Consider the following 15,536-nt stretch of genomic DNA (forward strand, 5'->3'; position numbering starts at 1 on the left):
CAATGATCATTTAAAAGAATCTAATCTCCTTGCAATTTCATTTTTTCAAGGGGGCGACTGTGTATGGTAGAAATAATTAGAAAGTTATTTGGACTGAGTGATGTTTGTTGATATATGATGTATATATATTATATATGGAAGAACCAATAGAAAGAATTTGTGACTGTTTTATAGAACAAAGTAATTAAAAGTTAGGCTCAATATGGGACAATTTCAGTCTTAGATCAGGTTTTGCATGTAACCTGTTTCTGTATTTATGTTTCAGATAAGTATATGTTGAAAATCCTTTCTTACACAGATATTTTGTGCAAAATGGTAATAGGACTTCAATGACTTTTGACAGAACCGGATATTCTTTTTGTACAGCGAGCCAGAAGTCAATTAAAGATTGATCTTCGAAAATTGCTTCTAAAGAACTGTCACAGTATATTTGAATTTACATTTTCTTGAAGTTGATAACGTATTCAGTTGTTTGAGATGGCTATATTGTATCTGTTGGGAAAATAGTCATCGAAAGTTAATCAGATAGAGTTCATATGTTCACTAAATGTTTTCATCAAGTTTGATCGAACTTTCTGATTAACCTTCCGTCAGGCGCATTTTATCTGTGAGATGAGTAGAATTTGTTTTGGTCTACCAAATTTCAGTGTTTCACAATAGAGAGCAGGGCCTCCAGCTATCTTCCTGACTCCTACCCTCATTGCCGACCCTACGCCCACTTTATATCCATTACGTTCAACGATACCGTCAGAGAAATTCGAATCGGTGAGATTAATTGCGCCAGATCACGTTCCAAAATCAAATGGCAAAAAGGCGGGAGCGTTTTAATCCCCAGAACCCAGACGACCTGGCAGCCATTCATGAATTATTATTTAATGAAGAGGACTTGCTGGAAAATGAAGGTATTGGCGACGAACCCGATACAATAGAAGAAAAGCAAGAAGACTTTGATTGAGAGCAAGAAGGAAATAGCTCCGAAGAAGATGAATGCTGTACCGATACCCGGATAAAACGTGCAAGCCATAATGTTTTGATGCATTTGCCAAATGCTTTTTCTCCATTAGAATGCTGGAAATGGATTAAGTCGGAGGAAATGATAAAAATGATTGTGAATTACACAAGCATATTTATTGAAAGGAAATAAAGATGATTGTCGATATAATGATCTTTAATGAAAATACTTTTAATACAGACTGAAGCTTTCATTGCGCCGCAATTTTATTTTAACAAAAATATTTTATATTATTTCTATTGTAAAATAATATGTTTCAATGAATGTTTTATTAAACTTGAGTCGCCCAATAATAATGTTTCCTTATTACAATGAAATTTACCGCATGTTTGTGTATTTGATATCTCAGATAAATTGCGCCCGAACAAGTAATGAATCATATTGCGCCTGTCGGAGGGTTAAAAATTGCTGACAGAATCGAAACTTCTATACTTATTCATCTGCAGGCATTGAACTAAATTTTTTCAACATAGCCTCAATTCTATCATATACACTGGAAATGGTGACACCCTCTCCTTGTAAAGGCATATTTAATTATTTCAGTTTACTCAAAATGTTAGTTAAATTAGTTAAATACACAAGCTTTTGCAATCAAAGAACATCGGATATACAAATGAAACGGATGATCAATAAAAAATGCTTGAACTTCAGACTTCAATTCAAACAAACGCGTCAAAACTTTACCTCGGGAAAGCCACCTAACTTTACCTCGGGAAAGCCACCTAACTTCTGTGTGAAGTAGTAAAGAAACGTGGAAAATTCCACAATTCTCACAAAGCGTTCGGAATAGACGGCAATTTGTAGCACGCGATTTGATAAAGTTCACAATTTTAACAGCATCACTTAAAGTAGTAGATAACTCTGAAGGAATACGATTACATACTAAAACCTGTCTATGAATATAACAATGAGTCCATTGAATTTTCTCATTTCTTCTCCAAACCAGAAAATTTTCTGTCATTGATTTTGCACTATCTGTACTCGTACACACATCCACACAATAAGAACAGCTTATTCCATTCTTTTCAAAACACTCATAGATCCGTCAAGTTGAATTACAAAAGAAAGGCTACACTTTTTGATGTCTGCTAATTTTATTTTGAAATATTCAAAAGGTTCATCTTTATGTTTGGGACGTTTTGTTTCAATATGTCTCCAAAGATGTGATGGTTTTAAACTGCTGTTGGCAAGAACTTCATGACATGAAACACAAATCGGTTTAAGTTCTAGTAAATATGTAGATAGTCGCTGTCATATTTTCGCTTGTTCCTTTTTCTATCATATTTGCTTTTGTTTTTCGTCTGGTGAAACGGTACCTCATTACAGCTTTCAGTAATATCATCCCGATTATCATATCTCGTTTTTAAACGATCCGTTTTTAACCATAGATCCATAATGAAAATAATCTATAATAATAAAATTAAATTGATAATTATTGAATCATTTAAACGAGAATCGGCGTTGGTTAATACAACACTACTCCCCCTAAAATCTGTAGTAAACTGCCTTAATTTTATATTTATTTCCAATTGTATTGTGAAAAAAATATTACATAGAAGGGAAAACTGCTTCAATGATTTTAAATATAAAGTAGAAGATGGTACTAATCACATTGATAAAATGTTTTTAATATAAATAAATGTTTGTAATAAAAACGTTTGTTAATTTGAATAAGGGGAATAAATTATAATAAATAAAATAGTTGACATAATTTGATATTGATGAAGTAATTTTGAAAAATAATGAAAATGTTGAAATTTATTATAAGTTTCTTAACAAACAGGCAGCGCATAATCTGTTTTACAGTAGTTGTGTCCTTTAATTTTTGTGTTTTGTTTTCTTTACTGCTTTTGATTTTAATGTCGTTTTAAAAAATCCGCAATTACAATATAATTTTTACGAACCACCAGGGGCTCGCAAACCACCGGTTAGGAATCACTGTTCTAAAAGAGCCACGACAATCTATTTCTGTCTTATATTATAAGGAGGTCACCAACATGTTTTCAGTATATTCATTTTTTTTTAAATAATGTTCTAATATTCATATTCTTTTTATTCTTATTTTTAAATCAAAATTATTACTAGTTATTTCAAGTGTAATGTAAATATATATACATATATATATATATATATATATATATATATATATATATATATATATATATGTGTTTAAAAACCAACAGCTTCAAATAATCTCGAAATAACAAATATGCATTTCATTATATTTCAAATTACATTTCAAATATACGTATTATTTAATATCGGAAAATTACTGTATCATTCAAAATTGGTCAGAATTGAATGCATAAATAACATTCCAAAGATAATGACTTATTTTTGTATCAAATTGTTTTTCCGTGATATCAATAGCATCTGTTATTTATTAAATCCACCTTAAATTTACAGCCACACTCCTATAGAATACGTACCTTCTTTCGGTCATTTTTTCCCAATTTAAACACAATATATCTAACTGAACATATCCAAAAGCTCCTTCTATTGTTTGTTGAATATCGAGCAATAATATTGCTACCCCTATTATATTTACTATTTTAACACCCTTACATCATTATATGCTTCCTAAAACAATTCATAAGGCTTCAACGAACAAAAAGCTCTTTATTTCACGTGTCATCGAACAAAGCCCCGATCGTCGAATGTCGCTCATCTGACGAGCTGACGGGTGCACACAAACGCTCATCAAATACAAATGAACTCGAGAGATAGTATTAAATTGATCCTTTAATTGTATCGATAGAACAATCATACCCTTCATTCATGAATTCATTAAGACAAATGCGCCAGTCTATCTCAACATTTGACTCAATATTGTTAATACGTGTAACGCAGAGCTGATTAAAAACAACTATAATATTATATTGTATAAACATATTTTTTAAATAGGGCAGACATCTTCGTATTTATAAAATAGACTAAAAGGTCATCCATACGATAAAAAAAATAAAACTATTAACGAAACCATGAAATATCAAAATAAAAAACATAAATTAAATTATAAATATTCAAAAATTCTTAGGAGGGAATCTAATACACGAAAAAAGCATTTTCAAAAAAAGACCTAAATAATTTAAGTAAAATTTATAGCTCTTATTTTTTAAATTCTAATAAAACTACAAATAATTTAATTGACGACTGCGTATTTGAGTTGTAAAAACTAAAGAAACATTATTTGTTAAAACAAATTTCTGTATTGATTTTATTCTTATTTTGATATTCATGGTGTAGGTGATTTTTTGATTAATATAAAATATATTAATATAAAATAATATATAAAATAATATTTTCATAAAGACTAAAAGAAGTCGAAACGTAAAATTTTCTTCTGTCTTTGAAAAATTATAAAAGAAACTAATTTTAAATCAGAAGAGACCTAAAATCAAGAAAATTTAGAAGCATAAACATTTATTTATAGGTATAATCCAAAATAAATTTTTAACATGTGAATTTTGAGTATAAAATTAAGTATATTATTGTAAAAAACCCTTCGAAGGTCACTTAACATGGAGCAATACAACGTGCAATTCAATGCAAGATGTAATAATATTTGATCGCAAACATGCTTAAATCAAGCTCATTTGATCCGTTCATATGTTCAGATCACCTAGTACATGGGAGCACTTTTTCGAATTCTTCCATCTTCTGTGGCAAATTTAGTTCTTCTTGTTATTTCGCGATTTTTCTTCCTGGCGTTTATTAACTCACAGTTTAGCAGCGAAACCAAATTGAGAAGGATTAAAGTCTATTTATCGCAGAAAAATAGTAATCCAAAACATATTCACGCATAGTGCACATAATTAGGGTTGAAAACGTCATAGTCGAGCATGTAACCGGATCGCACTCCACAATTAACAAATAATTTGCGGTTTCATACAGTAGATTAATAATATAAATTATAAAAATAATTACAAAAATATACAATGTAGTCGTGAATTTTGTAGTAGATATAAATTGAACGGCCAAAATATGGAACACATTTATTTAAAAATTAATAATATTCGAATTTTTAATTTTTTCAACGATTATATATATGGCAACTTATTTCTAATACCACGAATGCTTGCCTTGTGTATTGTATGGAAGAATCCACCCAAGCCTTATTCTCAGTATGTTCAGCGTTTACCCATATTTCATCCGTATACTAAACTTTTCTATTTTCTCTACGAAATCTCTTAATTAGGTATTCTCGCCTTCTCACAATTAATTCCGATTTTTCTAATAATAAACTGTTCCTTCCTCGTTTGTTGCATATAAAATGTTGATCTCTTAAAATCCTACAAGACCTTATCTTCGTTAACTACTCACAGAACTTTATCAAATATAGTTAACTCATTTTGAAAGAAAAAATTGTGTACAATTCTTTTGATGTCGAAATCATCAATTGAATTGTTAATTTTTTTCTTGGTGGATACTTTTTTGGATCGGCCACTGAATGATTAGCGCTACACTCACGAACGATCCTGTAGACACTTTAAGAAGATACTTCCGAAATATTTGCCGTTTTGGAAATAACGTCATTATTAGTCTTGTCGTTTTCTTGCATTTCATTTTCATAAATATTCACAATAATTTGTTTTTCGCTAGCGTTAAAAATGGCTTCTGCAGTGATGCGGCGCTCGCTCCTCTCAATGGCTTTCTATTATGGTGCCACTGATTTGGACCAATAACGATGCCGCAACGCATTTCGCCCGGGTTGTTCACTTGCTGATCACGCGTTGATCATTGTTTTGATTTACTATTTTTCTTCGTTAAATAGACTTTATTTTCGATTAGTAACTATAATAGTATTGTATACTGTCAAAAAAGATTATGCATATGCTCCATGTCAAGCGGTCTTACAAGTAATATTCGAAATATTTAAGACGTTAATTGGGAACTACTGCTTTAGTAGGAATGAATTTTTTTTTTGTTTGTTGTCATAAATTTTCATGAATACGATGAATATTAATTGAGGAATGTTCATCAACGAAAATTTATGTGAGAATTCCGTAATAAGCTACGTGTTTAAAAAGAATGTTTTCTATACAATAATTAGGATTTTAGTACAGTTAGATAGGTTTCTTTTCATAACTATAAAATTTTAAAAACAAATCTATTTTTCGGGTTCAAGATGTTAGTTTTATATTAACTTTTGTTGATGGCACTAACTGTTTCTGATTATTCATTTTTCATTTTTTACAATAAATACTTTACTTCTTTGTCGGTACGGGCGTTTGAGTTTTATCCGGCCTTGACCATACAAACCTATAGTACTAATTTACGCCTTGGTCGTCTTCTACTATGTATAATATATCGTCCACATACAATTTGTATAGTGTAAGGGCCCGTGTAGACGTGGATAGTTTGTGAGCAGCTAATATTCGCTATTAGTTCAAGCTAGGCACATTAGCGCGAATATTCCAACACGTGGCTGTTATAGTTATTATAGGGTTAAAAATATTTTCTGTTCCTTTAAATCTCGCGGCATTTTAATAAAAATTTTAAGTCAAGGATTTGCGGGGAAAAGAAGTTTATAAAAATCTTGCTACTTCCAATATTCTTTTAAGAGAACTGGCCGATGAAAACCATCCAGAGTACTTTGAGTTTTTAAGAATGGATCCTTTAAAATTTGAAGGACTATTGGCGCTTGTAACCTTTTCAATAAAGGAAAATGAGAAACAAGTTTCCTTATGTAATACTTACTAAAATAGGTTAACGAAAAGGAGTAAATTACTGTCTGGGTTTACCTGTAGCCTAGATGTTGATGTGAAAGAAAATTGAAGTCTAGTTTAGAAACCCCCAAAAATTTAACTGGAGACTGTCAGACATTATTATCAGTTAGCACATCTTCTTGTTCTCTTAAATAAAGAGAACTTTTTTCAGAGTTTGGCTTTGAAAATGGGAAAAGTAAGATGTAGATGAGGACATTTGGTGATCAATCATTCAATGCGGTTTTGTAGAACAAATTTGCCAAACTTATGAAGTAGGTCTTCCGGGTCAGTGTAATTCATTTCACACCTTGTGGGTGTTTTTTTTTCCTGAAATTTGCAGATCGCGTTGGTAGGGAAGGTCCTATTTTTGCTGGGGATCCTTGGTTCTTAGCGTGCTAGTTGTCATTTTCGCTAGTGAGGTATGTACACGGGGCTAATTTAGAAGCGCCAATCAATTAGCTGCTAATACTAGCCACGTCTGCATAAGAGAGTGGTTAAAGCTAGTTAACTGGATATCACTGTTAGAAAACGTGTTATTAATGAATAAAAAAACTTTGGTTCATGAATTTGAGGCAGAAGTGATTAGAAAATAACCTTTAGGTCGTTTACTATGGAAAGGATATTTGAAACTGTTAAAGAAAGGTAAAGAGAGAGTTAATTTGACTGACAATTTCGACTCCTTTAGAAAATAAGTTAATAAAATGGGATTTAGGGAAATGAAAGAAGAATGTATTAAATAAATACCGATTGGAAAATTTGAAAAAACCTAAACACATTGAATATTTACGAAAATTTGGAAAATTTCAGCAGGAAGGACGAATCATAATCATGCGGTAGAATCTTCAGTTACCATATTTATATTAGAAAATCAAACAGGTGACAACCGCAAAGACTATAGATATTTTACAACAAATTCATCCCCAATATTCCAAAAACCAAAAAAAAATTTTTAGTTATAGATAATATCTCCTACAACAATGTACGGTTTTTATTTATTTAAAATTTTGTATGAAAAAAAAGCAGTCATGTAACAATAGCTAATGGCTTAAACAAATATGGGCACTAATAATGGTGTAGCACCTATAATGTCCCATTAAAACTATCTGATGCACAACTGGTAACGGAAATTAACAAGAAACAAATGAAAAGTTACAAAACACTTGCGTCCACGTTTAGGTTAGGTGTAAGAATCAATGATATATTTTGGAAAACCATTTAGTGAGATTGAATCGGATTTGTTCGACAATGAGACAGTATGAATATTCAGATTACCAACCCGTGAATTTGACTGAATTTGAATAATTTTTAGCAAAACCTATCGTAGGTATTTTCAAGGTCATACACGTTACAAAAATCAAATTCTTCTAACATGTTTGAAAAAAACTACAGATCTTGGATAAAGACGTCATACATTTTTCACTAATTATTCTTGTTTATCAAATTGATTCTGTAAATTTGTTCTTTATCATTATGAACGATTTTTATTATTTCTTTTCATTTGGGTTTCGTATTGTCGGCTGTATAACACACAGGCATATTTTCCAAAACTTGTCTGGATCCATGTAAAACAATAAAACGCAGTGAAAGCAACAAGCGGCACCAATAATTCTGATTCAACAGTTGTCTCATTCATATTTAACAAGGGGGTGTAGTTTTAGATAGATTACTCTATATAAATCCTCTTTAATGATCATCTTAACTCTATGTTAGGCGTAAATATTATAGTTTAATATTGTATCTGGCGATTGATAATTTATTCTTATATATTTTAAGTATATCTACTAAATGTAGATTGTTAGTTTTATTTTCAATAATGCGAATTTTTAATGTCATATTACCTCAGCCCACTATATATTAGCAGCATCTATTAGTTTTGCAACACTATATTCAATACTAACGAATAAAATAAAAATGGGCTACCAAGAATCAGTGACACTTCACTGCAAAATCCATTGGAATTGCGATGTATGATAACCAATTGCACCAAAGAGCATGTTTCAAGGAATAAACATTACTAAATGACAAAATCTATTTTACAAAGCCACCAGTAATTGTCTAAAAAGGAGGGAAATGATAAAAACCATCGGAAACAAAGATTACTTGAAGGGGACGATCAATTTGCAACACTGATTAAAGTGTTTTGATATCAGAAACAACAAAATTAGATCAATAAGTGAAAAAATATTTAGGTTCGTCAGAATTGGTTTCCAAGAGTATAAAGGACCTGCTATAATATTACTACTTCCATTGCTGATTTAAAAATCCACATTAACAAAAATCTATATTGTTGGTATGAACAATTTCTAACGCTTCGTCTAAAAGCCATTGAAACAAAATCCTTACGAGCCTAGTGGTTTAAACCAAGAAAGAACGCCAACTTTCTTCTTCTTACGTTAGGACTAGGTCCTGTATTTCATCAAGGGTTTGCCAGGAGTAGTTGGGATGCTGAGGACCAGCTTTCATACCACCTTATAGGTGGTCGTCCAGGAGGTCGAGTGTGTCTGGTTTCTTTTCCTTTGCAATTTTTGCTAACCGTTTATTTGGCATTCTGTCAACATGGTCTCTCCATTCTCTTCTGCGGCTCCTTGCCCATCTTACTACATCCTAAATATCGCACATGTCCCTTATTTCTTCATTTTTCTTCCGATCGAGTAACGTATGTCCTGTTATTGATCTCAGAGTTGGCATTTCTGTTGTTCTTAGGAGCCGTTTAGTGATTGTTTTCTCCGCTCTAGTTTCTATTGCGTATGTCATGACCGGCTTTACGCAAGTTTTATATATTCTAATTTTATATTTTGTGCTTATAAACTTTCTTATAGATAATAATTGTAAATATTTACTTTGGCCTTCTCTTGGTCTATACCAAAATCTTTAATGTTGGCGGTAATAAAAATCACTTTTTGTGAATATTTCACTTTCTATGGATTTGGAGCTATTTGCATTTATTATAAACATTGTAGACAATAAAATTGTTTAAAAACTGTCATTTTTTATATACTCAATCCTTTTTGAGACTGTATTCACACCATGATCCAAGTCTATAAAATTTAGAATTATAGATAATTTACATTGCATATATTTAACATTACTTACCAATTAGCCAAAAGAGGTGTGTCTATTGAGAAATTAGGAAATCGCCAAGAAACAGACCAGATCAATGCAGATCTTTTCATCATCAGAACTGTTATCAATTCTTCCAGCAATAAGTGATGATGGGTCATCAAATTTGGTTAGGAAAGATTTAGAACTTCAGAAAGTGATAGGGTAAAGGAAAAATAACTCCTGAACCGATAGCGCCAATATTATCATCGTTTTCAGATGAATTATTTTGTAACTGCAAGAATTGTTTTAGTATCTGCTGTTGATGCTAAAAACATAAGAAATATACTTTTGATTTTGTAATTCATCTATATTTCAATATTGTCGACAAAACGCTATTTTCAACATGAAACCATAAACTAATTGTGTTGATATCATAAAATTAATCATATAAGGAAGATTTAGCGATGACGTATTTCCTATTTTAACGAGGCTAATAATCTGTATGAGAATATAAATACTAAAGAATAATTTTTTATTTATTCTCACTATCTCTGAATTCAAATCTACGTTAGTAATTAGTTATTTTGCAAAATAAAAAATAATTCCATGACACTATCAGCAATGTACTATCGTTATTCTCGAATTTAATGATTTCGCGGTGGTGTCAAGTTATAAATCGTATCAAAAAGATAAATTATAATAAAATATTATATATTTGTGACACATCATCAAGATAAATTTGCATTGCTTTTTCCATAAATTGGTTTTGTTTTTATTTTTAATATGCCTGATTGCTCAGCATTTTTTTTACAAGAGTTTTTTTTCAATTTTCGGAATATTACCAAGTTTTGTTTAATAAACGGCGTATTTTGAGAAAATGTAAAGTACAAACTATTTATGTACACATCATTTAGATATTGCGTACCTAAGATCTTTACTAATTAGATAATATTCCCAGAAGACTATTTATAGATCAAGACAGGAGCGGTTCTTGATTTTTAATATTCTTAGTTTCAAGGGATTATTGAAGGTCACTATTGATATACTCTAGTATATTTAATATTTTTCACAAATAATCAAAAGACCAATTCGTCTGTTACGAACATAATAGTCTAGACTTTTAGGTTTATCTGCGGAAAAATATTTGTATACACCTTTATTACGGTGTTGTAATGAAGATGTTAAAAATCGACATCGAAATAGAACTGGCTAAAAAAGTTATCAAGGTCAAAAAGTCACGAAAATCGGTTTTTCGCAAATTGCTCGGAGGTCAATAGCGGTTATTATAAAAATTGTTCCTAGTAGAATTACCTTTTACTACTTTTCTGAAAGTTCATTTCAGTCCAGCAATAGTATTTAGTATTTCAGCAATAGTTTTCTTGGATCCGGTATAGGTGCGCAAGTATTGTTCAAAGTTAATGACATATAAAAGTATAAACTTATTTATTAATAACTTGAAACCCTATATCAGATATATACTACCCCCTTGTCAATCTGATGGACATTATAATATTTCAATATAACTAATCTGTAAAATTTTTTGGTTACAGTTCATGATGTTGGTGGGCTAGTTGAGAATCCAGCCGATAGTGAGTCTGAGGACGAGTGGGATTATATTAAAGGCGAAGAAGCTAATAAAGAAAATATCTCTCCGCAGCCGGGAAAGGAGGTAAATAAACATCGTATTTGCGCCATCTTAATATAAACAAATTATGAAGAAAACATACAAAAATATTTATTTATATTTTTATTGGACTAGTTTCATATTTGAATTATTTAATAAATTTGAAAATTTTATTTGGCATTGGTAACAACAAATTATTTGGAACATGTTATTAATACATTTATTGATTACTATACTATATTAATGTTATCTAGAAAAGGTTTATGTGACCAGAATATATGAAAAAAAAACTTTCATCATATCCAAAATCTATATAAGAATCGACTCAAAAATTATCAAATTTTAATTTGATGTCTTTATTCTGTGTGGAAACAATATATTTCAATTGAAATTTGAATTTGCTAACAACTATTTGAGTTTCGAAAATGTATTTGGAACATTTATTTTCTAACTTTAACTGTCAGTAGCAACTTTTTTGGAATCCATTATATGATCTAATTAATTTTTTATCATTATGGAGAACGTTTCACCTTGTATAAGACTATAATATGATTATTGAAATTATTTTTTAGGTTGTTCACATTCCTGAAGAGGACGACACAATGTCACAACTGAATCCCAATGCTGCAGAATTTGTACCGGTCTCGCCTACAAGGAGTGTTCCATCCCCCTCTTGTCGTATGTTAATTAATGATCAAATTGTATCACAATCGCCAAAAAAAGCCAACGATGTAGATATTAGTGTACCAAATCCAAAGGAATTTGAAAATGAGGTTAAATCCAGGCCTAGCGAAATTGATGCGAATGGACATGCAGAATCTAGTGTAAGTTTCATTTTAGTCAAATAATTTTTATAAATCATCATCAATGATTATCTATTGTTCACTGAATATTAAAAATTTTATTCCTCAAGAACCAAATATAAATCGAATAGTACATTTTCTGCCTTTTGTTATACATTACCACAAATAGACACTAAACAAGGGTTGAAACTACACAATTGGAGTTTTTTTTTCAGTAGAAATTTCATATTTCAAGCTTTGTTCAAATATATTTAAAGTAGTTTGATAGATTTTTTGCTTTGTTTGCATTTTTTTTTCTTTTCAGGACTTGAATACAGACTTAATGGATAATATTTTGAATGGTAAAAATATTGACGAAATTCCCGAATTCCAACCGGGTAGTACACCAAAAAAAGTTTTCACAAGTGATGAATTCCACTTTGGTCCTAATGCTGCTCCTTTCACTCCTAAATGTTTAGATCAATCTGAAGCACTGTCTACAAAAGCCGTATATGGAGATGACACTGTAGCAACTTTTGACACTAGTTTCAATGAATCAATAGGCCAGGATTTGAATATTTTAAATAAGGAATCTGATCCTATGTCAATGTCATTTTATGCAGATCAAGGAGAATCAAATCCTTTTGATTTAAATAAAGTCCAGGTATTACCGGATAATCTTGATGATTTTTTAAATAAACCAGATAATGAGGCTTTAAATGAAACTATCTCAGATTTACCTGATCCATTACGAGAAAAAACAAATATTTTGAATAATGATGATGCAATTCAAGTAACAGATCTGGATAAACAAAGTTATGATGATGAAAAAGAACTTGCGTCTCCTATTGAATCTGAAAAAGAACTGTTGCCTACACAAGAGACTGATTTTCCCAAAACTTCAGAACCAAGTCATGAAAAGTTGATTCAGGAATTACATTGTGGGAACAAAACAGATGATAACCCAGTAGTAGTTCCTGCTGATGTAGAACTAATACCCATCACCAATCCATCTCCTTTACCAGATGCGACTGAATTTAGAGATCTTCCAAATAAAGATACATCTGAACTTGGAGATGTTTCCTACCATGAAGCAACCGAAGTTGCAGATCTTCTGGGCAGAGATGTAACTGAAGTTGATAATATTTTGGATAACTCAATAATTGAAACCAGTGATATTTTAAATAAAGAGGTTGTAAACAACGATATTTTAAATAAGGAGGACACAAATATTGATTCTTTGAAAGATTCAGGAAAAGAAACACTAGTGTCAAAAGAAGCAGAAGAAGTCAATGATCTTTTAGGAACAGAGGATACAGAATTTTTAAATAAACAAGCAACTGAGGTCGATGATCTCTTAGGTAACCAGCTAATAGACGATGGTTTCAATGCTCCTTCAAATGATGGAATTCAAAATGCTTGTACAGAACATGAAAGTTTTCCAAGAGACAATTCTTTAATAGAAGAAGTGAGTGAATCAGTTCAACCCAAACTGGAGGAGTTTGCACGCTTAGAAATGATTAATACCGAATCCATTGAGAAACATGATTTAGAATCACAACTGTCCCCATCAGAAACCGAAAAATATCAGTTGAAAGAACATGTATCAACAGACGATGCTCCATTGGTTACTCCTGTGCCTCCTCCAAAATCAGTTTGTGACCCTCCACTTGAATTTTTTTCAGCATTAGAAGAGACTATGTCTACAGTGTGTGATGTTCAAAATGATAACTTTAAATCAGAATTAGCAGAAAAGCTAATTGAATCTTCTATAAACACAAAATTAGAGAAAATTGATTTGGCGGTTACACCTGAACCAATTCCAGAACATTTCAAATTAGAGTATCCAGAAGAGGAATCAAAATATTCTGTTTGCGATTTATCCGAATCTAAATCTCCAATATCAGAAGATCTTTTGACTCCAGATTTTACAAAAGAAACGTTGTTGGAAGAAGCCCAAGAACGTTTTGAAGAATTATGTAAACCAATAGAATCACCACAGGAAGATGTTACGTCTTCTATCAAAGATGATTTGTCATTCCATGTGCAAGATCTATCAAGTAAATCACCTTTAGAAGATCAAGTAATTGAGGATAGCTTTGTGACAGAAGACAATGCTGTTCATAATGAACACACTGAAGTAGTCAGAGATGTGGAAAAAGAGACAGCTGATAAAGAAGAAATGAGTTTAGCATCCCCTAAAGAGGTTAGTTTCTAAATTGATTAGGATAAATACTTTTTCTCAATTTAATTCCATCTTTAGCTTTTTGTTCAGCCCGTTCAGTCTCTTCGTTCAGTCCTCTTTTTTTCTCTAAGTTTTTTGCTATTTCTCCTTTTGGGCCTGTTCCTTCTCTTCTTTTTTTTTATTTCGGTTTCCCTTATTACGTCAATTGTTCTGTCCTCCATCATTCTCACTATGTATCCAAATCATTTCACCTGTTCTTGTTCGATTTTTTGCACGGCACTCACTACATTTAATTCTCATGATCGTCATTTCACATGTTGTTTTTTGCTTTAATTTGTTAGTTAGCACCCATAACCTACAACTATAAATCAGCATTGGTAGTAATACTGATTCGTAGATTCTTGTTTTTGTACGTTTTGTTTTCTTTTTTTTGTTGAAGCATATACATATATGTATATATTGTCTTGTTTACCCTATTGGCTACCGTCGTCAAAATTTCCATTTGGTCTTATGATTGTCCCTAGGTAATTCTGCCTGTTAACACTCTTCTTTTCCACTTCTTGCATTTGCACAGATATTTCTTCTGGTATGTTGTTGTTGCTGGATGTTACTTTAAAGTAATAGTAACTATTGTTTCATCTTTTGTGAGATATTCCTGTATTTTTAACTTAAAAATGAATCAGTGGAAGCAAATGCCCGCCAATGACAAAGCTTGACTCAACATCTTCCCACTACACTTTGATAGAATGGAACCTAGTGGAACAATCAAGTTTATTACAGATGATGACTAAGTTCTATTCAAATGTACATGGGTGGATTGTATGTGAGTGGGTTCTGGAGATCTTACTATGATACTCATATGTCCCATAGTTTTTCTTCTTACTATTGAATTTTCAATAACTAAATAGTAATAGTATGACATATACAACAACATTCTGCTTACTATCCATATTTGTTGGTGCCACAGCCAACAAATTATATTTTATTATGTTGCAATGTTACACAATGTTTTTTGAAATTGATTATCATATTTCAATGTAGTAGGTATTCATATATTGCTACTAAAAAATTGTGGTGGAGTAGCAAATCATTTCTGTTAAAAACTCCAATCAAATTAATTTATATTTCTAGAAAGCTTAGATTTCAAAAAGATTTCTGTTATGATAATTGATTTGACAGAATT

General features: G+C 31.1%; 1 protein-coding gene across 2 annotated transcripts in view; it reads left to right on the forward strand.

The window, feature by feature from the left end:
- The window catches only part of LOC130900460 (titin-like), a 271,357-nt gene that overhangs the window by 246,338 nt on the left and 9,483 nt on the right, over positions 1–15,536 (forward strand). For both annotated transcript variants that reach the window (XM_057811095.1, XM_057811096.1), the window contains 3 exons: positions 11,313–11,431; positions 11,959–12,210; positions 12,494–14,374. In XM_057811095.1, coding sequence (XP_057667078.1) covers positions 11,313–11,431; positions 11,959–12,210; positions 12,494–14,374 — 2,252 coding nt within the window. The remainder of the gene's footprint in view (positions 1–11,312; positions 11,432–11,958; positions 12,211–12,493; positions 14,375–15,536) is intronic.

This window comes from Diorhabda carinulata, chromosome X, assembly GCF_026250575.1.
Source record: "Diorhabda carinulata isolate Delta chromosome X, icDioCari1.1, whole genome shotgun sequence".
NCBI lineage: Eukaryota > Metazoa > Arthropoda > Insecta > Coleoptera > Chrysomelidae > Diorhabda > Diorhabda carinulata.